The sequence below is a fragment of the Diabrotica virgifera genome, chromosome 6 (assembly GCF_917563875.1).
Source record: "Diabrotica virgifera virgifera chromosome 6, PGI_DIABVI_V3a".
NCBI classification, from domain to species: Eukaryota; Metazoa; Arthropoda; class Insecta; order Coleoptera; family Chrysomelidae; genus Diabrotica; species Diabrotica virgifera.
This window is the reverse complement of record NC_065448.1, coordinates 15424264-15450784: the sequence shown is the minus strand read 5'-3', so window position 1 is coordinate 15450784 and position 26521 is coordinate 15424264. Positions and strand designations below refer to the sequence as shown.

The 26521-nt window shown below is 32.8% G+C and overlaps 1 protein-coding gene across 2 annotated transcripts in view; it reads right to left on the bottom strand.

The window, feature by feature from the left end:
* Positions 1-7379: 7379 nt before the first annotated feature.
* Positions 7380-26521, bottom strand: part of LOC114325378 (peroxisomal membrane protein PMP34) — a 39941-nt gene continuing 20799 nt past the window's right edge. For both annotated transcript variants that reach the window (XM_028273438.2, XM_050653523.1), the window contains 2 exons: positions 11207-11461; positions 7380-7753 (listed from right to left, as the gene is read on the bottom strand). In XM_028273438.2, the coding sequence (XP_028129239.1) occupies positions 7482-7753; positions 11207-11461 (527 nt within the window). In that variant the 3' untranslated portion in view covers positions 7380-7481. The remainder of the gene's footprint in view (positions 7754-11206; positions 11462-26521) is intronic.

Here is a 26521-nt window from a genome sequence, read left to right as displayed (position 1 = left end):
CTTTCGTACCATGTAACTTGATTTAATTTTTTATTTTGTTTCTAACCTGACCAAAATATCCTGACTCGTTATAATCGTAACTCAAGGGTTAACTACACTAGAGCGTCCCTTTGCTTAGTGGTACATCCACGATTTTCGTTTGACACTAGCTAGTATAGCTTACACTCAACTATACGTGCTAGAAAACTAAGGAACAGGCCTTTTATTGTACTATCTTATGAGGTAACTATATATAGTTAACCCTTTGAATGCTGATGACGTCTAAGAACGTCATACCGTTCTACTGCCGAGTGTGCATGACGGCTTCAAGCGTCATATGCAGATATGCACACCATTCATTTAGAGGTTAGTATTTGTTTGACTTTGACTGAAAGACGTAGATAAAAGTGTATTTATGACGTCAGTTTAGATTCATATTATGGATGAAGCCAAATACATTAGACTATAATACTGTGACGAATTTATAACTGAGACCGGCCCTGCCCCTAGCAGTAAACAAACAATAGGGCCACGTCATCGACAAGTAATTTCTCCGCTAAGTGAGATTTTTCGAGAAACCTGTTCCAGGCGTTCGAAATGTTCGACTGTGGATTCTCGAAGCATGAGCCGTATCTATATAAGCGCATGATTTTTAAGCAGAAGTTAGTTGTGAAATTGAAACCGTCGGTGTACTTTGATATGTAACGGGCGCGATATTTTTGAATTTGTAATTGGATAAATTAGTAGATTTGGTGTAATAAATAAATTAAATATCGTAGTTTGTAAAATAAAAGATATAAATTCAGTGTTTTTCATTTGTTTAGAAGTTATTAAAAATAAATAAAGTTAACTAAAACTAAACATTAGTGCCTAAAAGATCATAAAAAGGTCAAGTCAGTTTTGTAACAATGTATACAACTCTTGACATTTCCCATTAATTTTTTGGAAGCAAACAAAATAGCGCCATCTAGTGGTATGAGTTATAACCACAAACTATGCATTTAAAAGAAAGGTATTTTTATAGGATTAAATCAATATACAAATTTAGTTGTGAGCTATTTTCTTAAATTTTATAATTTTTCCTTTTTACTATCGTTAACTTTATTTACATACGCTTTTATTAAAAGATCAAAATATTTATCTATAAAAGTTTTATGACAATTTGTAGGTACATACATTTTGGAGGGTTTCTTGTAAGTAACATTTTTAAATTTTAAATTATAAAATATAAAATGCTGGGTAAAGAACAGAAAAGAAGAGTGGACTGAGCACATAAGCAGGATGTCTGAATCAAGGATAGTAAGAATAGCCAAGGACAAGTCACCGTTAGGCAGGAGAAATATAGGACGCCCAAGGAAAAGATTGAATGACAACTTGGCGACAGAATGAAAGGCACCGTTGAAAAAAAAAACGGGCAGTAGTGCCTATATAAAAGAAGAAATTATATTTAACATTTTCAACACTCTCTCGTATATAATTTTGAAAATACCTTTTAAATATATCATTAATTTTATCTGAAGCTCCCTTTATAAGTTACACCTTTTCACACTATCAGGTGTATTATTATTAAAACCCTTAACACTAATAATAGAAAATAGATTTTCTATACAGTCTGGGGTTAGCCTTCTTGTAAAAAGAAATTGCAGCTAAACACCCTCTCATCTGGGTGAATGGAGGCAAAGTAATACACTTTTTGAAGTTATACTTCTTTAGTATTAGTCGCAACATCTTTTAAGTTATGTAGCGCAAATAAGGTGTGCGTGAAAAGAATATAATATTATGGTTCATTTCACGAATATACGACAGTTTTAAATTATCGCGACAACGAATATTTTAGAGTGCAACATAAGAAGTACGAAAGTAACTGGCTCTAATAATTATTCCAATAAACAACAATGTAATTTGCAATTTACTTTCGTTCTTCATATTTTGCACAATAAAATATTCGTTGGTGAGATAATTCAACACAGTCATATGTTCGTGGAATAGGGTATATTAGTGTTTTTAGTAAATATATTTATTATAATTTTTATGTCTGTGGATTTGTCTTCCTCCTAATAAGTATTATTGAAAATGTTTATTTTCAATTAATGTATCTGTCACCGTGATTGTAATTATCTCCGAGAAATGATCGACTGAATACAAAAACGGTGGTAGCTGATCGGTAGAGCATTCGCCTAGGGATCGAGAGGTCCCTGTTCAAATCCGGACAAAGTAATATCTTTTTTTTTTTAATTTTTGGTATTCTTTTTGTTCTTTCTAAAATTAGTTTAATATTTAAATACAATACAATAAAACTGTTTAAAGTAGATAGGTATATTGATTTCGTTGAAATCATAATATGACGTTAGATTATATTATAATATAACTTCTTACGTGCGTACAAAGTACACACACATTCTTTTTAGTTAATTGTGTTGCCATCCTAGCTATTTGCTGATAATCCATTTTACCGAACCTATTTTATAACACATTTTGTATAAAAATGCAAACACAATTTACCAAGAGTAGCTAATTAATTATCCAAAAATTAACAAAATTAAATTTGTATGTTTACGTTGAGAAAACTTAGTTCAACTCAAGCTGGCAGAGGCGCTAGTGGCAACGTGCTTCCAGTTTTCAGTGGGAGTTGGATTTATTATAGTCTAATGTATTTGATGAAGCAATTCCAGGGCCATCTCAACCAAAACACCACAATGTAAATGCAGCGAAAAATCGAGTTAGCACCCAGGTCGCGTTAGGTATATTTCGTCAGCAATGAAAGGGTTAAACGATTTCAATATACAGGGTGTTTGGTAAAGAATGGGCCATAGCTTAACTTTAGATTCCTGAGGTTAAAATAGGTCGATTTAAGCTAACTTACCTTAGTACAAAAGTTGATAATAACCGAAATACAGGGTGTCAAAGCTAAACTTTTATTTTATTTATTTTTGAATATTTCCTGACAGACATGCGACAACAACACGAAATTTGGTAAGTGGTGCTGGTATTGTACAATCTACTAAAGTATGTTAAACAAACGTTTCTGACTACTACCAGAGGCGTACGACGGGGGAACGTGAATGGTTGACCCTTCCCAAATTCTACGCCACTGGCGGAATTGCTATTTTAGTGCAATTTTTTGATTCTCCAATACTTTCGATGTAAAAAACATACTCTTCATTTGTAACGATAAAGCTATTAGTTTTCGAGATATTTGAAGCTAAAAACAAAGGAGCATAAATACATTAATCAAAATAAGTGTGCCTTTTCATTTTTAACTTCAAATATCTCGAAAACTATTGACTTTATCGTTACGAATGAAGAGTATATTATTTGCATAGGAATAGAAAGTATTGGAGAATCTAAAAATTATGCTAAAATAGCAGTTTCATCAGTGGCGTAGAATTTGGGAAGGGTCACCCATTCACTTTGTCGTACGCCTATGGTAGTAGCCAGAAACGATTATTTAACATAATTTAGTAGGGTGTACAATGCCTACCTACATTTTCTGCCAAGTATCACACGATTATGTCAAATTATTTTAAGGTATTCTTTTTGTTTTAATAATTTATTCTTTATTTAAAACTGTAAGAACTATGTGTGCCGGTACTATAAAACTATTTTACATATCCTTATGGTACTTGGCAGAAAGTGTAGGTACTGTATAGTTCGAGAAATTTATATTGTGAAACAGCTTTAAGGTCGGCAAAATTTGGTATTCTTTGTCAAAGATGTTTTAAGAGGCGGTTCGTTTGATGACATCTGTTTTTCACACCCACATAATCGGTCCCCTCAGACATTTACAAGTTTTACAAAACTTTTAGTTCAGTAGTATGTCTTACTGGAGTATAGGTGTGTGATTTAAAGCTCGATAATAGAGTGTAAAATGTTGTTTAATTTAAGATTAATTAATTAATTAATAATTAATTTTAGCACATACGATATGTCCTGCTTTAACGGTATATCTAAGTAAAAATAAATATTTTTAATTACATATTTAATCACCAGAAAAAACAACCAGCCTCCGAACTATATTAAAGGGGAACTAGCAGGACTTACAAATCTGACCCGTTTCACTGTATTGGTTACTTAAACTATACACCTTACTAAATTATGTTAAATAATCGTTTGCAGTTAATACCAGAGGCGTACGACAGGGGAAAATGAATGGTTGACCCTTCCCAAATTCTACGCCACTGATGAAACTGCTATTTTAGCATAATTTTTAGATTCTACAATACTTTCTATACAAATAATATACTCTTCATTCGTACCGATAAAGTTATTAGTTTTCGAGATATCTGAAGTTAAAAATGAAAAGGTACACTTATTTTGATTAATGTATTATGCTCCTTCGTTTTTAGCTTCAAATATCTCGAAAATTAATGGCTTTATCGTTACGAATGAATGTTACGGCTATGTTTTTTACATAGAAAGTATTGGAGAATCAAAAAATTGCACTAAAACAGAAATTCCGCCAGTGGCGTAGAATTTGGCAAGGTCGACCATTCACGTTCCCCGTCGTACGCCTCTGGTAGTAGGCAGAAACGTTTGTTTAACATAATTTAGTAGGGTGAACAGTACCAGCACCACTTACCAAATTTCGTGTTGTTATCACATGTCTGTCGGGAAATATTCAAAAATAAATAAAATAAAAGTTTAACTTTGACACCCTGTATTTCGGTTATTATCAACTTTTGTACTAAGGTAAGTTAGCTTAAATCGACCTATTTTAACCTCAGGAATCTAAGGTTAACCTATGGCCAATTATTTACCAAACACCCCGTATAGGTACATATTTAGCGATAATAATGGGTTAATTAAGTAAAGCTCTTAAATTTCTATAAAATAACCAACAAAAACCATCTTTAATACACATAATTTGGTAAAAACAAATCAAGTAGTGATTCTTTGGTTTGGTGAGCAGTAACACATTGTAAAAATAGTCTAACTACAGAAAAAAATACTAACAGAAATCCTTGATAACTGTAAAATTGGACCTACTTTATTTTAAGTTTAGACTTCCAGGTGGCGCTTTTTTTAAAATAAAAATTTTTTACAAAGGTCAAAATCTCCAATAGACAAGATACAATTTTAAAATTTTATATTAATTAGAGAAGTAAAATACGTATTACAATAAAAACACTTTTTAGAATAATATGAAGTACATAACTTCTTTTCTAAAATGCCCTTACATCCAGATCTAGTAGAAAACAGCTTATAAAATAAAAATACATTTCTAAAGTTATAATAACTGAAATTGGACCTCTAGCCGCTATAGCCGTCTGTAGTCGGTGTTCACTTTTGTCTATTTAAAGCAATTATCAATATCTATGACTTAAACATATTAATTAACATTATCTCGGACATATTACATACAGTTCATTCCAAGCCCTTTTTTTAATGCGTCATTAATTTTGACGTCATATAGGATTTTAAGAATGTCGCAAATCATTGCATGACATTTTAGTTAAATCTGACAGTTGTCAGAATATTTATATTTAGGTATATAAACATCAATATTGATACAAATATTTGCCAGAATATTAATATTTAAAATATTTCAATGTAAAAATAAATAAATATAAAATCAAATTTCACTATACAATGTCCGAATATACCAATGACATAAAATATTTATATTTACGTCGCTGAAAAATACTAACCTAGAAATTACAATTGAGGGGGTAAGAAGTAAAAGGGTTTAAGTGCACTTTTTTAAAATGTCACTCTAAGTACAGATTCGCATACTTAAATGGTATTAGAACTTGGTGGTAAAACGATTTAAGCATATTTCATCCTACAGTTATCGCCATTACATTTAGTTCACTGCAGTTTGCTTTGGTAGTAAACAAACCGTTTTACCACAAAACTATTTTTAATATCCTGAAAAAACAAATATTAATAAACGGGTTTAAGTGCGCTTGAACCATTTTACTACAAAACTATTTTTAGTATTCTGTAATGTGTAAACACATGTTAATACAGGATTAATTTCAAGTAAATAAATATTAGACTTGAGACCTATTTTGAAGACTAATTAAGTATTATGCAACGTATCAGTTGTAGTTACACTGTGGATATCAACTGGGACAAAAATGATGAGTAATATGTAGTTAACATTTGCACTTGAACCGTTTTACTAGTAATATTTATCAACACTATGTACCGATTCACGTACATTTTTTTAAAAATTGAAAAAAGGAAGGATATAGTAAGAGTAATAATATACCCTTATATTTTTATCATTTTATAGTACATTGTACACTAGACATATTTTAGTTTAATGACTCCTAGAATTTATAAAAGTCAAAAAACTTTGAAGCTGATTATCTCAGAACTATCAAACGTGCACTTAAACCCTTTTACGTTTGGCCCCCTCAATTGTCATTTTACCCGTTGATATTGCGAAAGTACTGTTCCGATTGATTACTTTGTGTTAAATTATCTTTATTCGCATCATCGATTGATTATCTATTCAGAACATTGTAATCGCCAACCAATTACACATCTATAAGAATAAGTCGTTTTAATATGCAAATACCCGTCAATGAATACATAATTTTCTAAGTTCTATGTATAATAATCACGGAGGTATGTTTTTTTCTATCACTTCCAACGTCAGTGCGTTAATGACGCACTGAAAAAAGGGTTTGGGATGAATTGTATGAGAAACAGTATAGTATATAGGTAGAAATCTTGTGCATAATGTTCTATTTGGTAAATAGGGAGAGGGAATTCGGATGGAACTAGAGGGAGATAGAGGGGCCCTCCATCGACAGATACACAGATTTATTTTGATCCAATTTAAACTCCAAAGAAAAGTTTACCATCCTTTGCTCTAAATTTATAAATTAATATAAAACACCATACAGAACAAGTAAAAACTTCGTTTGTACAATGGTATAAAAAGTTTACTGAAAAACTATTAAAAAGTCATCCAAAAGGATTCGCAAAACGTTTTCGATCTAGATCAGATCATCTTCAGTGTCTAGAATGAAGTATTTCCACGTTAGAATGAATGCAAAAGGTTAAAATTATGACTAGTTAAAGAAAAACATATTTCTCGATGTCACCTATTTTATAAGGTTGCTAGTTTTATCTACTAAGCAGAACGTACGTATTATCCACATTTTTCTTTAACTAGTCATAATTTTAACCTTTTGCATTCATTCTAACGTAGAAATACTTCGTTCGAGGCACTGAAGATGATCTGATCAAGATCGAAAACGTTTTGCGAATCTTTTTGGATGACTTTTTAATAGTTTTTCAATAAACTTTTTATACCATTATACAAACGAAGTTTTTATTTGTTCTGTATTATTTTTAATTATGGTATACAGCCAGCTACTGGGAATTTCCCATTGATTTTGTTTAAATATAAATCACTGAATTTTTGTCATTATTTAAAATTCAAATTAATATTGGGACATATTTTATTAGCTACCTAGCTCAATAGACAGTTAAAATATCACATTTTGCTGACATATTTCCTTCACATTCACATCTCTAATTTACATTTAAAAATTTTTTCGCCTCGCCGTTCCCAACAATAATTTGAACACCAAACGGACAACTTTTTCGTAGGTAGCGAACATCAATGCTGTAGCGAACACAGTTTGCCATAATTTCGATTCTAGGCCTGTGAATAAGGCACCCGGGCCGTCTTTTCGGATCAACGTAAGTAACAGCGCAGCTGTGCTCATTCTAGGTCCTTTGGTGAGTCGTTGTCTGGTTTGAGCGACTTGCAGAGGGTACGTGAGGATTGTGGCGATGGTTTTCGATAAGGCACCTGAAATATAAGAGATTTTTTAGTATATGTATAGATTAGAGGCATTTTGCTAATCAATTATCTGACCCGAAGACACTCATATGTCTGTCAATAACGATAAATTTAGAAACCAATATCTATCTGGGTGTGTAAAGGGTTAGTAAAGGGCAATATATGATGCTTAGCTTCTTGTATTCAATTCCTATCTTCATCTTCAAGCTGCTATACACCGGTAACCTGAACAACCCTACTGAAGATTGGCTAACAAACCCCCAGTGGAAGGTGGGATCAGGGCTGGTGAAGGGAGTCTTGGTTCTTCGATGAATATATTGTTGAGCGAAGGGCTAACAACCCTTTCTTATAAAACACGATTGTTGCGAATAAAATGAGACAAAAAGACGGATCTCACAACGGCAACTCAGCAAAGAAAAATGGACATGATTATGAATTTAAAATTGGGAACCTGGAATGTGCGAACCCTCTTAACCTTCGGATGACCAAGGGGGTAAATTTTGACCCCAATGCATGTTTTATTTAATAACTTCAGAAATATTTTCAATTTTAAACTGATTATATTTTTGTTTGACTTTAATATCATTCTAGACACACTGATATTTTGTAATAAAAAAAATTCGTTATATTTTACGAAAAACAAAATATTTTCTGAATTTGGGGTCAAAGACGAACTCACGTGGCCTTCCATGTTCCAATTTTATATTAAGTAAATACCGTCTATTAAGTGGAATTGTATGTAAGAAACATTCCAATATTGAACAAAAAATTGTTTGTTAAACCTGTGGCGATGTAAATTAGTATATATTTTAAAATTTCTTTAGTTCTAAGTTCAGAACGATGATTCCTGTTTTTGTTCAGTTGTAATTAAAAATATGTTTAACTAATGTTTATAAATTTATCGTTTATTGATACAATGGTAAGATTAAAATTACGAATACATTATTTTATTTCTTAAAACGAATTAATCTTGTTGTCAATTGTCACTTTTGACTGGGGGTCATTTTTGACCCCCGTTGGTCATCCGTGTAACAAAAAAAGGTTGGTCATCGGAAGGTTAAAGGCTCGATCTATGATTAGTTTGGGAAAAACTTGGAAAATACAGAGTTGAAATATTGGCACAGCAGGAAATCAGATGGAAGAGCCAAGAAGAATTTTGTACAAATAAATTATCACTATACTACTCCAGAAACGAAATCAGACAAGGTGAAAGAGGAGTATAGTTTATAGTAACAAAAAGACTGCGAAAATCCATTATTGCATTTACACCAATATCATGACAGAATTTGCACCTAAGACTCAAAGGTAAACTGCATAACGTGACAATAATTAATGTATATGCACTGACAGAGACACATTATATACATTATATAGTTGTCAGTACTAACTTCGTGAAAAATACTAGGAACCAACAAAGCCAATCAAATTAACCACATCCTCATCTCAAAAAGATGGGTAACAGAGATAACCAATATCAGAACGTATCGTGGGGAGAACTCAGATCACATCTTGTGGGGGCAAAATTGTGGCAGAAAATGTTGAAGGATGTTGAATGGGCAGAATGTTGAAGGATTCAAAAACCCAACAAAGAAACAAAAATACCAAAATGCTTTCCAAATAAAACTTAATTGTGGCGGATAACATGGTCAATGGGGGAGACGGACCAAAGGGGAGCCGTGGCGAGGAATAAAACATGGTGAAATGAGGAGGTGGGGCGTCTAACACGGCTAGATGGGGTAAAATGGCTAAATTGTGAGACAGGAGAGTCTAAAATCGCTAAGTAGGGGACGCGCGGAAGTCTAACATAACGAAATAGGGAGGCGTGGAAGTCTAACAATTTTAAACAGTAAAGGAAGCGAAGTATGATGAATCGTAGTAAAAATGTTGAGCGAGGGGTCTTGTCCCCCAAATGCAGTCCAAAACAGTCTGCCAAAACGGCTTAACGTACAGGAGCGTGCGGCATACTTTAGGATAGGATTTAACGAGTAGAATACGATTAAATATAAAAATCAAAGGTGGTGCCGTGAAAGAAAATACTTGAACTTGTAGCACCTAAATGGCTTAACGGACGTGCAAGGTGTTACGTGATACAGAAAATGGAATACAATTATGTAGAGGGATTAAATGTATCGGTATGTCAAAAGACATTTAGGTATGTATCTGCGCTTCTATTAAACTAATTTAGCAAATAATATGACAATTATGTCGAAGCTTACAATTTAACAGTACAAATAGTTGTGTATCAGTATTTAAAACATTGTGCAATTAGTTTTTAATTTTATACAGAGTGTCCCAAAAGTAGTGGAACGGTCGAATATCTCGCAAACTAAACATCGGATCAAAAAACTGAAAAATACGTTTTCAATCATTTTCAGAAATCTATCCAATGACACCAAACACCAACCCCCACTACACCCCCTGGAGGTGGGGTGGAGGGTAACTTTAAAATCTCAAATGGAAACCCCTACGTTTTTTTGCAGATTTGGATTCGTTACGTAAAAGTAAGCAACTTTTATTCAAGACATGTTTTCGAACTGTGGATAGATGGCGCTATAATTGAGAAAAACGATTTATCCTGATACCATAGGTAAATTATAGAAACGGTCTAATATCTCGAAAAATACAGCTCTAAATGAGAAAACAAAAAAAAGGTTTTTAATACTTTTCGAAAACCTATCGAATAACGCTAAACATGACCCTACAACCCACCCCCTGGAGGTGGGGTGGGGGGTAACTTTAAAGTCTTAAATAGCAACCCCCACTTTTTATTACAAATTCGGATTCGTCATGAAAAACTAAGCAACATTTATTCGAAACATTTTTTAGAATTGTTGATAGATGGCGCTTTAATTGGAAAATACGATTTATTAGCGCCATCTATCAGCAATTTTAAAAAATGTTTCGAATAAATGTAGTTTAATTTTTCATGACGAATTCGAATCTGCAATAAAAAGTGGGGGTTGCTATTTAAGATTTTAAATTTACCCCCACCCCGTCTCCAGGGGGTGGGTTGGAGGGTCATTTTTGGTGTTTATCGATAGGTTTTCGAAAAATATTAAAAACCTGTTTTTTTGGTTTCTCATTGGGAAGTGTATTTCTCGAGATATTAGACCGTTTCTATAATTTACCTATGGTATCAGGATAAATCGTTTTTCCCAATTATAGCGCCATCTATCCACAGTTCGAAAAAATGTCTTGAATAAAAGTTGCTTACTTTTACGTAACGAATCCAAATCTGCAAGAAAATCTAGGGGTTTCCGTTTGAGATTTTAAAGTTACCCCCCACCCCACCTCCAGGGGGTGTAGTGGGGGTTGGTGTTTGGTGTCATTGGATAGATTTTTGAAAATGATTGAACACGTATTTTTCAGTTTTCCGATCCGATGTTTAGTTCGCGAAATATTCGACCGTTCCACTACTTTTGGGACACCCTATATATGAAGACCTGGTACTAAAATATTTACCTAATAGAAAGTATGCGGTAGCAGTTTTAATAGGAACTCTCCTCTTCAACGCTTCATATAACGTGAAATTAATAACTGGATTGGAAACTAATAACAGTGATGGCGCTACTCCATTCCATAAAGTGGATACACCTTCTGTGGTAGCTATATGAACTAGTCCATCCAACAAGCCAGTGAATTGGAGCTCTTCTTCCTGTCTTTTTAATCGATTATTTACTACCCACAGAGGATTTGTAGTTAGAACGTTTAAAACACCTAAAAGGAATAAATAAATATTAATCATTTTATTAAATATTAAATATAAATATCTGCATAAAGTATGTATAGTACATATTAAGGAGAAAAGGGCATCCATCACATTAAATAAGCGAACATAAAGTGACTGCCCAAAAACTTATATCGGCCAAACTGGTAGAACTTTTAACAAACGTATTTCAGGACACAAAAGGGTTTCCAATAATAGAACAACCTATTCTACGTATATGTCTAGGAGAAATGTTATAGTTTCGTTGCATATTTTATATTGTAGGGTTCTCATAAGTTGTTTATGATCTTATTCTGCTTAATATCGTTGATTGAAATATTAATATAACATCCCCAATATATCGTTCAACGTTAATATGCAGTGCATTTGTGAGTAGACATCCACCGTATATTGTCTTGTCAGGTGAGATGTTAGATAGCCAGGATTAAATTATTTTTAGCAGCATTACGAATCATTTCATAACTGTGGAGTCCTATCCATTGGCAAATTTTACTCAGTCATGACATCTCTTTACGTCCTCTTTAGATTTCTCTTACCTCCATCTTGCCTTCTAGTATTACTTGCTCTATCATAAAAAAAGAAATAACACCAGATTTCAGAACAAACAATAACTCAAGAAAATAGATTAAGAACAACAATAAAACAAAAAGAAAAGGCACTTTCATAGTGGTGTATGTATACAAACTTGCATATTTATGGTGACTACCCAAAAACTTATATCGGTCAAACTGGTAGAACCTTTAACAAACATATATCAGATCACAAAAGGCTTTAAATAATAGAAAAACAGATGCTATGTACACACTTCGCCTTCTCTAGATCATAATCACGCTTTTAATGACCAATTTCAAATTCTCTATATTCAAAACAAAGGCCTTAAGCTATTTTTGTTAGAATCTATGGAAATTAATAAATTAAACAATACAGACATAATTCTGAATGACCAAATTGAGACAAACAGCTCTTCCCTCTCTCAGTTATTCAGTTATAGACTATGAGTATACATCATCATCATCATGGCATCCACACTCCTAGCGGAGTGATTACCGCCCTCTTTGGGCTCTTCCGATTCGTTTGTCGCGGTGAATCAAACCGCATTAACCTCTTGGTTTTACAATTGGTTGTGTGACTTGGCATCTTCTACAATTTTCCTCCATTCGTTCCTGTTTTTGCTTCTGGTTACCCATTCTCTGACTCCCATCTTCTTAAGGTCCTCCACTATCTGGTTCTTCCATCTAGTTTTGGGTCTTCCTCGTGGTCTGCCTGATACAGGTCTCCATTTGGAAATTTTCTTGATAACGGCTTCTGGATTCCTCCTTTCTATATGTCCCATCCATCTGAGTATCTGTGCCTTGATAAATCTGACGATGTCTTCTCCTTTCAGAAGTTCTCTTACTTCGTGGATCATGAGTTTTCTAAATTCATTATTATCTAAGTTTAGTGGTCCTGCTATCCTCCGAATTATTTTCCTTTCTAGGATCCTCAATCTTTCTTCCTCTTTTTGTGTCAGCCACATTACTTCAGCACCATATGTGATTACTGGTCTAATTGCAGCTTTGTAAATTTTCAGTTTTGTATTCTGAGTAAGCTTCTTATCTTTGAGGAAGTTACTGTATTTCCAGTAGGTTCTGTTTCCATTATTTGGAATTCTTGGATTCTTTCATTAATTTCGATACTTCTATCATTAGTTCCATTAACTGAGACTCCAAGATATTTAAAATGTTCTACCTTTTCAAATTCATATTCACCAATATTTAAGCTTATCATATTAACTGGATTGTTTCTTGAGCATATTAGGTATTTTGTTTTGTTTTGATTTATTTCTAAACCGCTTTTGGATGCTTCTTTGCATAACTTCATAAATTCTTCCTAAAATGTTTAGGTTTCTGCTAATTAATGCTATGTCGTCAGCATACGCCACAAGTTGCGACGTCGATGTTATAATCGTACCTTTTATATATGTAGCTCTTATTGTTCCTTCTATAGAGACATTAAATAGTGACGTTGATAGAGAGTCGCCTTGTCGTACTCCACTTGCTATTTCTATATTTTTGGTGATTCCGTTATCTGTAATTATTGCTGCAGTCGATTCTTTCATTGTCATTTTCGTAAGCTTTATAAATTTCATTGTTATATCTAGATTTTTCATGTCTTCTATTAGATCGGGTCTTGTTAAGCTGTCAAAGGCTTGCTTGAAGTCTATGAAAAGGATGTGTAAATCGATATCATGTTCGTAACATGTCTCAATTGACTGTGTGATTATGTGAACTGCGTCTATTATTGACCTTCCCTCTCTAAATCCATGCTGGTAGTCTCTTATTTTAGTTTCAATGTGTTTTGAGAGTTTTTGTCTGATTAATGGTGTCAATATTTTGTAGCAGCTGTTTAACAGTGTTACTCCTCTATAGTTGTTACATTTTGTGGTGTCCCCTTTCTTAAGAATCGGAAATATCCATTCAGTTTTCCATTCTTCGGGCATTCTTTCTTCTTCCTAAATCCTTATTATTAGGTCGTATATTTTCCGTTGTAGTTCTTCTCCGCCTCGTTTTATTAGCTCATTTGGGATTTCATCTGGGCCTGCTGCTCTCTTTTGTTTTAGATGTCTTATCACACGAAAAAAGTCCTCATATAACGGCTTTTCGATTTCGATTTCATCATCAAGGTCTGTTTCTTCTGTATATTCGAGAGAACTTTCTCTCGCCTTAAATAACTCTTCGTAGTATTTCTCCCATATTTTGGCATCAATCTTAACTGTTGGTTTCTTCCAAGTATGTTTTTTCCAAGTATGAGTATACATAGTAAAACTACACTGTAGTGAAAATAAATTATAATACATTTGAGTGTATAAAACAACAGTTTTCAGTGTTTATCTATATAAATAAAAATGAATGTTTGTCTGTACAGCTCATCCCAAACCGTTTTTTCAGTGCGTCATTAATTTTAACGTCATATAAAATTTTAAGAATGTCGCAAATCATTACAAGGCATTTTAGTTAAATCTGACAGTTGTCAGAATATTTATATTTATATAAACATCAATATTTATACAAATATTTGCCAGAATATTAATATTTAAAATTAAAATATTTAATGTAAAAATAAATAAATATAAAATTAAATTTCACTATACAATGTCCGAATATACCAAAGCACACCAATGACACAGAATATTTATATTTACGTCGCTGAAAAATACTAACCTAGAAATTATAATTGTCATTTTACCCGATGATATGGTGAAAATACTGTCACGATCGATTACTGTTGTATCAAATTATCTTTATTCGCATAATTGATTGGTTATCTATTTAGATTATTGTAATCGCCAACCAATTAAACATTTATATAAGTATAAGTCGTTTTAATATGCAAATACCCGTCAACGAATAGATAATTTTTTAAGTTCAATGTATAATCACGGATGTATGTTTTTTCCTGTCTCTTCCAACTATAATGCGTTAAAGAGAATTCGATAATCTATGACGCAATGAAAAAAGGTTTGGGATCCACCACAGGATCAACTGTATGTCCTTTACAGATCGTAAACCATGCATTTGTCATTAAAAAATTGTTTTGTGTGAACAGAAAGAAAGACGAGCTCCCAAGAGTACCAACTTATTATTTTAAGTGTGATGTCTTGGTATTATGATAGCCCAGTCGGGATAGCATTTTACCTTGCATTACGAGATGCCCCAAATTTTATTTTTCTAATCTTGGGGGGGGGGGGGTCAATAGTAGTATAAATTTAAAATCTCGACTGAATTTGACCGTTGCGTTAGCCGCCATCTTGATTTTAAACGAGAACCGTTTTTGCTCAATATCTCCGCCATTTACAACTTTTCGACAAAAAGTGTAGAAACTGAAATTGTTGAAAATGCGATTTTCTATAATTTCGTTTATTATAATTTTTTTCGTGCGATCGATATTTTCCGAGTTACGGGGAAAATAGTGTCAGAGCATAATTATTGATTTATTGATTTATCTCGTTTATTATTAGTTTTTCAACAAATTTTAACCTATACAAAAATGAAGAGAATTAAATTTTGTACAATTTTAATATCCTTCATTTTTTTGATAAAATCAATATTTAAGGTAGTACGTATGCGGTAAAGGCGCGAGCGTAACATCTGATTGATTTTATAGCAATTGTTTTTGTTCTCCGCCATTTTCAATTTTTCGACAAAAAGTGTAAGGACTGAAATTGTTGCAATTACGATTTACTACAATTTTTCGAGAGAAACTAGTAGCGGGTCTACGGGGGGGGGGGGGGGGGATGAAAAAAATTTCCCCAACAGGGTCCAAAATTAAAAAAAATTGTTGAAATATTAAAATATGTTAGCTGACATGAAACTTAATTATCGACAGACAAATTCAACCAATAAAACAGGCTAGTTAATAAAATTAGTGAACTTAATGCATATACGTTATTATGTATGTCCTTTATATACTTAGTTTGATTGGTGTTTCATTGGAAGTTTCAAAAATTGTATAAAATATAATTCTATTTATTTTTGTTTATGTACAATTATGTCGTAAAGTTAATAATAAATGAGACAATTCAATAATTATGCTTCCCCTCGGCTTCCACTATTTCCCCCTTAACTTGGAGAATATTTTTGTTTGCAACAATTTTAGTTCCTACCGTTTTGGTCGAAAAGTTGAAAATGGCGGAGATATTAAGCAACAACGGTTCTCCTTTAAAATCAATATGGCGTCTAATGCAACCGCGGAATTCAGTCGAGATTTTTAATTTACACTACTATTGATCTCCCCTAAAGGATAGAATTATAAAATTTGGGGCAGCTCAGAAACAAGATTCAATTCAGTAATTATGCTCCCCCCATCACTTTTTACTATTTTCCCACTTAACTCAGAAAATATCAACCGCATGAAAAACATTGTTAAAAAGAAATTGTAGTAAAGAAAATGCCGTAGATATTGAACAAAAACAATTGCTACAAAATCAATCAGGTCTTAAGCTCGCGCCATTATCGCATACGTACTACCTTAAATATTAACTTTATCAAAAAAATTAAAGGGATTAAAATTGTGCAGAATTTAATTCTCTCTATTTTTGTAAAGAAACAATTTTGTCGTAAAACTAATAATAAACGAGATAATTCAGCAATTATGCTCTAACTGTTAATATTTTCCGCCATAAATCGGAAAATATCGACGGCACGAAAAAATTGTAACAATAGAAATGATAGAAAATCACATTTTCAACAATTTTGGTTGTTATACTTTTTGTGGAAAAGTTGAAAATGGCGGAGATATTGAGCAAAAACGGTTCTCGTTTAAAATCAAGATGGCGGCTAACGCAACGGCGGAATTCAGTCGAGATTTTAAATTTAAACTACTATTGACCCTTCCTAAAGATTAGAAAAATAAAATTTGGGGCAGCTCCTAATGCAAGGTTAGGCCTGTTATTCGTCTAACCCGACTGGACTATGACATTTGCCTTTGACCACGAATTGTAGATAGATAAGGTCAATGAATAAGAAATTACAAAATTTTTATTTAACATTTATAATGATATAATAATATAATAGTATTTTAAATATAGACGAGATCACTATTCAAGCACCCTTTTTATCAAGAACGATAACCCTTAGACCCGTAGATTATATGAACCTGTCAAGTTTACAATCCATGAAATATTATCAATGGTTTTTTAATGTAGTTGCTTATCACATTCATTACTTTTCAAATAAAAAAATGATAGACGTCTGTTTCAAATCAAATCATGAAAAACTTACTTTCTGTGTGTGATTATACAAAACATCGAACACTGTAGTCCAAGTAATGAAGCTTAAAATAGGACAAAACCTCGCAATTTTTACAGAATGGATCGATTTGCTTGAAAATTTGAGAATAAGTAGTGGATAGTCCAAGGATCAAAATCTATATTATGCCAAAAAGCGCTTTTACCATGGGGGTGGTTGCCACCCCATCTCGGAGGTGTAAATTTTTATTATATTTTGACCGCAAGAGTTGGTAAAAACATTCATTATAAGCAAAAAACGTTATATACATTTTTTTTTGATAAAATTAATAGTTTTCGATTTATTCGCTATCGAAAGTGTTAGTTTTAGTGAAAAAATCAATGTTTTTAATCAGTTTTCTGCTAATAACTCAAAAAGTTTTCGTTTTATCAAAACAACTTTACTTAATGTACCTTTTGAAAAAATAAACAAAACCGTTTTTTTTTAATTTTCTTTAAGACCAATAGTAATCGAGCTATAGTTTATTATATGTTGGCTCTTCTTCGTCAAATGCTAAATATTGTAGTTTCAAAATCAAAGGACGGGAAAACTATGCATTTTTCGAGGATAACTTGTTGAAACTAATTTAAAGTATTTAAAAATATGTATCTCCAGAAATAAAAAAAAATCTCTAGCTAAAAAAATTAAGTGACTTATAATGAAAAGTGAAAAAAGTGATCGTAAACAACCCCCTAATCACCAACCTAATTAAAATTTGTCACCTGATTTGGTTTTCTTGTTTTATGTATTGTTAATAGTTTCTAGAAGTTTGATCGGCTTAGAATGATTAGTTTTAAAAAAATGGAGTTAAAAGCGAATAACGAGTTTTTGTAGTTTGGTAAAAAATGCCCTTTTCTTCAGAATAGAAAGATTAGCATCAGAGATACGAAAAAATATTTAAATATGAAATTGTAGCTTATTTAATTCCCAAGAACTTGGTTTGCAAAAATTTCTTTTACGGCAAAAAGTGAGTGAGATATTGACAATTAAAACTTGTAATATCATGCAAAAAACACCTTTACCAACCCTTTCAATGCCACCTCTTTTTGTGGCTGAAAATTTTAAAAGGATTTAATATTAATAGCCTTATAGATCTTCTAAAAACCTACAAAATTATTTTTTAACGAACTTTCTAAGATAAAAAATAAAAAAGTTACGGTTAAAAAATCAATATATTTCTTTGAAAAAAAAGGAGAAATCCAATTGGAAGCATAATAATGTAAGTTAGCTGTGTTTCTAGTCATTCGTTTTATTTATTCTTCTTTATTTATGTATTATTAATAGATTCTAGAAGTTGGATTGGCTTGAAATGATTAGTTTTTAAAAAACTGATGTTTAAAGCGAATAACGAATGTTTGCAATTTGATAAAAAATGCCATTTTCTTCAGAATAGAAAGATTAGCATCAGAGATACGAAAAAATGTTTAAATATGAAATTGTAGATACAGTACAACCTGCCATATCCGGACCTGTCATATCCGGACCTCCCCATATCCGGACGGTTCTGCGCCGTCCGGATCTACCGAAATCTACCGAGAAAGGCAGTCCTGCTGTTGGACAACGCACTAAAAGAAGAACTAAAAGATGGCGAAATAATGTATTATAGAATCTATAAAACGTGTCTATCGACGAAAGTTATTGACGGCGTTGATTACTGGAATGTATGAAGGAGAAAACGTTTCAGAGACTGTAAAAGAAGTAGTGGTCTTGATATCCTGATTTTTTCATATCCGGATCGGTCTGTCGCCACATTGATCCGGATATGGCAGGTTTTACTGTAGTTTAATTCCCAAGAACTTGTTTTGATAAAATTTGTTCTACGGCAAAAATTGAGTGAATCGTAAATGAGTATATCATCGAAAAACATTGATTTTTAGATATAAAACCAACACTTTCGATAGAGAATAAATCAAAAACTATTAATTTTATCAAAAAAATTGTATAGAACATTTTTTATTTTTGCTTAGAATGAAGGTTTTCATTAACTTTTGAGGTCAAAATATAATAAAAAATTTCCACCCCCGAGATGGGGTGGCAACCAGCCCCATGATAAAGGCGCATGTCGGCATCATATAGATTTTGATCCATGGACTATCCATTACTTATTCTTAAATTTTCAAGCAAATTGATCCATTCTGTAAAAATTGCGAGGTGAAAAGCTTTGGTTCCTGGACTACTGGATTAGTGGAGAACGTTAATTTATTCATTAACAAGAAACACAACTTTTTTGTTTAACACGTTGAACGCCGTAATGTACCTATATATAGTCCATGTTGTGAGGCCGCTCCCATATGAAAAAAAATCTGATTCGGGTTCTTTGCGGAATCCTCTTTAAAAATGTACCCTTTAAACAAATCAAAAGAGTGCCGGGCGAAATAAGTGTCCTGTCCAACGATTTTTTTACTCAAAACATATTTATTTCTTATGAATATTCAGTACACAATACAAAATTTGAATAGTGAACACATTGATAGTTGAACCAGGGACAAGCAGCTAACAAATTTTTGACCACCCTCAAGTCATGCTTCGGGTTATTTTAGTTTAAGGATACAATATTTGCGTAGTGCAACTTTTAATGACCATTACAACGTTTTGCACTTGCAAAATTTTGACATTTACGATGTATTGACGCTAATCAAATTTTTAATGTTTTTTAGTAGTGAATATTTAACCGAAGTGTTTCAAATATTATAGAATAGTATTTATTTTTATGTACCGGGTGTCCCAATAAGAATGGCTCTCGGCTATATCTCAGGAACCGTTTATAGTACAGATTTCAGAAAAAATATTTATAACAAAAGTTGCCTCGGGAAAAGCCTGGAAATTATTTTCATAATTGTAGGTCCACCGCTAGAGGGCGTAATTGAATATCAAAAATTAAAAAATCTAAATTTTACAAAATTTGTCTAATGAAAGGTCACTGGAAATCAGATCATCGTATTCTTCATAAAATTCTGCGCATATTTGATTTCACAAGTTTAAGTCTACCTTTGCAAATAAGAGGTGGGGGTGAGTGGGAATCTTGTTATGAAAAAATGGCTGTAAGTCCGGTTCTGCTAAATCGAATTTTGCAAACTTGATCTTGTTGAAAACAGCTTTTTTTCGTCAATGTAAGAGTTATAATTTCGAAACAGCCTATTAAGTAATATGCCAGCTAGGAAGCGTTATTTAATTATTTTCAGAAATCTAGTTTTCTTTGGAAAATATTAAATACAAGTATGCATTTTTAATCCTGTATTACAAAATTAGATCAAATTAGCAACAGCATAGAGAAAACCGCATGTCGATACCTTTTTTCTGTTTCGAGATATCTTAAGAAACGTGTAAATTTTAAACCTAACCGTTACTGTCACCGGTAAACGAAGTTGATGAAAGGTAGTGTGCAGTGTGCTGTGGAAAAAAAAAGAAACATTTTCCAGATCTCAACGTATATGATTAATTAAAACAACAATAAGACAAACAACACTACAAAATATACTAAAGAAATAAAAACAACTACTTAGTGACGACCTAAATGTTCAAATTATTGCCCATCATTTTTGATTCAAGCATTTACTCTTTCAAGAGTAGATTGAGCAGCAGTCTTAATTTCTGCTCTCGAAATGCTTTGAATGGGATTTCGCATTCTCTGGACTCTCCTATTTTGCCGCTAGGCCCACTACTCGAGAAAACTTGATCCGGAGAGTAGGAAACGCAAAGCATTGCGAGAGTAGAAATTGAGACTGCTGTTCAATATACTCTTGACTCTTGAAGAGTAAATACTTGCATCGAAAATTATGGGCCATAATTTAAACATTTAAGTGGTCACTAAGTAATTGTTTTTATTTCTTTGTTATATTTTATAGTGTTGTGTGTCCTATTGTTGTTTTAATTAATACACGTTGACATCTAAAAAATGTTTCTTTGTTTTTTCCACAGCACACTACCTTTCCTTAACTTCGTTTACCGGTGACAGTAACAGTTATGTTTAAAATTTACACGTTTGTTCAGATATCTCGAGATAGAAAAAAGGTATCGACATGCGGTTTTCGCTATTCTGTTGCTAATTTGATCTAATTTTGTAATACAGGATAAAAATGCATACTTTTTATTTAATATTTTTCAAAGAAAACTAGATTTCTAAAAATAATTAAATAAGGCGTCCTAGCTGGCATATTAATTAATAGGCTGTTTCGAAATTATAACTCTTACATTGACGAAAAAGAGCTGTTTCAACAAGACCAAGTTTGCAAAATTCGATTTAGCAGAACCGGACATACAGCCATTTTTTCATAACAAGGTTCCCACTCACCCCCACCTCTTATTTGCAAAGGTACACTCAAACTTGTAAAATCAAATATGCGCAAAGTTTTATGAAGAATACGATGATCGGATTTCCAGTGCCCTTTCATTAGGCAAATTTTGTAAAATTTTGATTTTTTAATTTTTGATATTCAATTACGCCCTTTAGCGGTGAACCTACAATTATGAAAATAATTTCCAGGCTTTTCCTGAGGCAACATTTGTTATAAATATTTTTTTCTGAAAGCTGTACTATAAACGGTTCCTGAGATATGGCCGAGAGCCATTCTTATTGGGACACCTGGTACAAGGGAAAAACTCTTACATTACATTTATAATAAAATTATTCTCAGGGCAAAAACTTTTTTCAAACGAATAAAAAATTAAAGACCCTATAAAAAACAATAGATTGGCTTAGGAAGAAATATAGAAGCAGCAAATTATAATGGCTTACGATACCATCATAGATTAAACAACGTAACTATATTTAGTAATGAAAGAAAACGTTGTTTATACTAGGTATCGCAATATCAATAAAACTATCAGGATTATCTTTAAATGCATTTTTAGTCATAAAAGCTCATATCTAATAACTATTAATATTTGAAACATTTGATTTAATTGCTTTGTTTTCGCTAGCTAGAAAAAAATACTTTAGTCGTTTTGAATATCTATGCAGTCTAGAATACATACATAACATATCGATTCCCTTCATATCGATTCGTTAAGTAAGAAACTCGCCTCAGCTTGCTATGCAATACGATCTGTCTCAAGGGAACTCAATTTAGCATCTTCTAAAATAACATATTTTTCGTTGTTCGAGTCTCATCTTCGATATGGTCTTCCTTTTTGGGGTTCTAGTACAGCTGCTCAATTTGATGTCATTTTTAGATTGCAAAAAAGAGCAATAAGATATTTGTTTGGCCTCAGAAGATCTACACATTGCAGAAGTTACTTCAGAGATCACGAAATTTTAACACTTCCATCTTTATATATTCTAGAAACGGTTTGTTTAATTCGTAAACACCTTCATGTCTTTCCATCAAGGCCCAATCATCTTTACTCCACCAGAAATTCAATCTTTGATATTTATTTACCGATTCCATCCACTGAGTTAGTAAAGAAATCTATATTATATTCCGCAAAGAAACTGTACAATCATCTTCCGTTACAACTTAAATCTGCAACATCTTTCCCTAAGTTCCGAAAAATGACAAAAGCCTATCTATCCAAAAGACCATATTATTCAATAGAAGAATTTCTTAATGAATAACTAAGAAAATTGGGTTCCATGCGCAGTAGCATAAACTTGTCAGTTCCTTATGTTGTACCTATTTTATTTTATTTGTTGTATGTTCAATTTGCAATTTATATATGTTTTGCAATAAATTGTTTTTGTCTTGGATTTTATATCTTATACTGTACATTGTTGACGATTTATCTAATTTTAGTAAATTGTAGTTGTTATTTGTTATTTATATTATGTTTTTCTTTTGACTGTATGTAAGCTTTGTCCATAAAATTGTAAAAATTTTCAGTGGCAATAAAGCATATTTCTATTCTATTCTATTCTATAACAATAAAGGTATTCTTGTTCTCATGATCATTTTTCAGTGCGTCACAGTTTTTCGATTTCTCTCTAATGCATTAAGTTAGATGAGACGGAAAAAGCGGTAGCTCCGTGATTAAACACAAAAATAATGCAGCATTACAATGGTTATATACATAAGATGTCTATTCCCAGTGGCGGCGCTTGGTGTAAAATATTGGGGGTGCACACATAATGTTAACATATAAAAAGACCTTGAGACCCTATTTCCGTAGGTAAAGGTTTTTGAGTGTCTTCAAATTGTAAAAATCAAAGGACCTTATTAAAAATTACAATAAATAATGTATTTTATTGACTTAAAATTATAATTTAGTGTTTAAATGTTACAAGCAAGTTTTGTAACGAAAGTCAGTCGCCTGTTATTTTTTAGATAAATTATTCACAAACAAATTCAGTAAAATTTGGAATTTCTTAAATCATTTTTTTTTTATTGAAAACATTGCGAGTGCAGTTAATCGATCCTGGCCCATAGCTATTCTAAGGAAAGTTTTGATACGTTTCAATGCAGACAGACATCGTTCTGTTTCTGCAGTTGTCACTGGCATCGTAACAAGTACATAATTGGAGAATTCCAATCTGGAATTCCAACTGGATAGTTAAAATCGTATCTTCTATTTTATTCATTATGCTTCCTCTTCTCCAAATATGTGCTTCACACCTACACAATTTGTAAGTTTTTACACAAATCTCCATTTTAAATAATCATTTATAATCCCGACGTTTGCACTTTGGTACATTCTTAATTAACAAATTTGGTTTCGGCATTTTTAATTTTTCTTCTAAATATAATGAAGAAAATTTAATTGATTTTAAATATGCCACGCTAACATTTACGTCCACAAATCCTTCCATTCTTAATATAGTTCCGAAATTCGAACTTCATGAAAGCAAAATGTAAACATACGTGTGCCGTGCACGTTGAAAACACCAAAGATCATGCCATAAGATCACATCCAACTTGTGATCCTGTGGCCATCTAAACTTGTGGGCTATAGCGGGTAGCGGGGTGGGTGGTGAGTTGTATTTAGTCGTATGAAAAGTCATTGGTATAACTACATTCGCTCTCGCGAGATTTTTTTTGAGACATTCGGAATAGGAAACGTACAACACAAAAATTCCTACCTCACACTATTAACTGCTAAAATCAACTCAAATCAACTTAATCTTTCATTAAAAAAAGAAGAATTATTAGAAATAGTGGGAGTGTCTACTAATCTCATAAAATTTTGTGAAGTTTATTTCTACAAAATATTTTTATTTTGTACAATAAATAATTTTCTCATTTGCTATCACTACATTATAATGGTTTAAATAAATAAATATTGATTGGCGTAAGGTTTATGTTATTTTTATCTCTGTTTACTATTAATAATATTGGATATGAGCAGGTGCGTTGGTTTTGTAGTAATTTCCAGTCACTTCTGACAACTGAATTTTTCAAAAAAGAAATTACTAACGTCAGTGTCAAAAAAAATCTCAAGATTGGAATGCGAAACACACACATTGGGGCTCAAGACTCATAACAACAAAAGGTCGTAACCTTTTAAAAGCAATGACCGACAACAACTACGATTGCCACACCAACGGAATCCCTACTTACTGGCCAAGTGACCCCAGAAAACTTCCAGATGTACTAGACTTTTACATAAGCAAAGGAGAATCCAGAAACAACTGTCTAATAGAATCCAGCTATGACCTCTCATCTGATCATACACCAGTTATTATGAACAAGAGTACCACAGTTATAACCAACACACCCCCTCCTCGACTAGCGTCAAAAAACACCAACTGGGCAGATTTTCAATACTACCTAGAAGAAAACATTAATCTTAATTTGCGAATCAAATCTCCACACGAGATAGATACAGCAGCTCAATATTTCACCACCCTTGTGCAAGAAGCGGCATGGCAATCTACACCACGAACTAAACGCAGACCGACACATACAACAAATGTTCCCCTACACATTCGGCAACTCATTGCTGAAAAACGTCGTGCGAGAAGAAACTGGCAAAGATCTAGAAACAACATAGATCAACATATATACAATAGACTACGTAGACAACTTGGAGTAGCCATCAAAGCTGCAAACAACGAAACCTTCGAACATTACATTACAAACCTTACAGCAAATGATCAGACGCTATGGAAGGCGACTAAGAAACTCAAAAAACCATACACAACTATTCCTCCCCTCCATAAACCAAATGGCGAATGGGCTCGTTCCAACAAAGAAAAAGCGGACGTCTTTGCTGAACATCTAACGAGTGTATTTCAAACCGAGCCACCAGACCTTGATGAAGAAGTGGAAGAACTAATTAGCGCAGCATGTCAAATGTCCCTTCCAATCAAAAGTTTTACTCCTATAGAAGTCAAGAAAGAAATAATCAAACTCAACTCACGAAAAGCTCCAGGTTATGACTTAATCTCGGCACAAGTACTAAAACAACTTCCTCGTAAGGCCATTATTATGCTAACAGTAATATTTAATCGCATGCTAAGTTTATCATACTTTCCAAAAATATGGAAATTTGCAGAAATTATAATGATCCTTAGGCCAGGCAAAGCTCCCAATGAAGTAACATCTTATCGACCTATCAGCTTACTCCCAATCGTTAGCAAAGTTTTTGAAAGATTGCTGCTACAAAGAATATACGCAGATCATGAATTCCTAACATTACTACCAGAACATCAGTTTGGTTTTCGGGAAAATCACTCTACTACACAACAAGTCCATCGAATAGTAAATGAAATATCAAAAACTCTCGAAGAAAAGAAATAATGCAACGCTGTATTTCTAGATATCTCACAAGCGTTTGACAAAGTTTGGCACAGAGGACTGCTTTACAAAGTAAAATTAGCACTATCTAGTAACTATTTCCTCCTAATCAAATCCTACTTATCAAAGAGATATTTCTCAGTAAAATTCAAAGACCAACAATCCAGCCTCTGTCCTATTAACTCTGGAGTTCCGCAAGGTAGTGTCCTCGGACCTCTGCTTTTCTCACTCTACACAGCCGATATACCAGAGTCTCCTAATACTACGATTGCTTCCTTTGCTGATGACGTAGCAATACTAGCAGTAAATGAAGATCACATACAAGCCTCACAAGACCTGCAACACCATCTGGACATACTCAGTGAATGGTACACAAAATGGCGAACTAAAGTAAATAAAACAAAATCATCTCAAATAACGTTTACAAACCGCCACAATACATGCCCTCTTGTAAGAATTGAAAATGTACGAATACCAACAGTAACAGAAGCTAAATACCTTGGCCTCCATCTTGACCAACGTCTTACTTGGAAAAAACATATACAGACTAAAAGAAGACAACTAGACTTGAAATTTCGGCAAATGTATTGGCTCATGACTAAAAATTTAGAAAAAA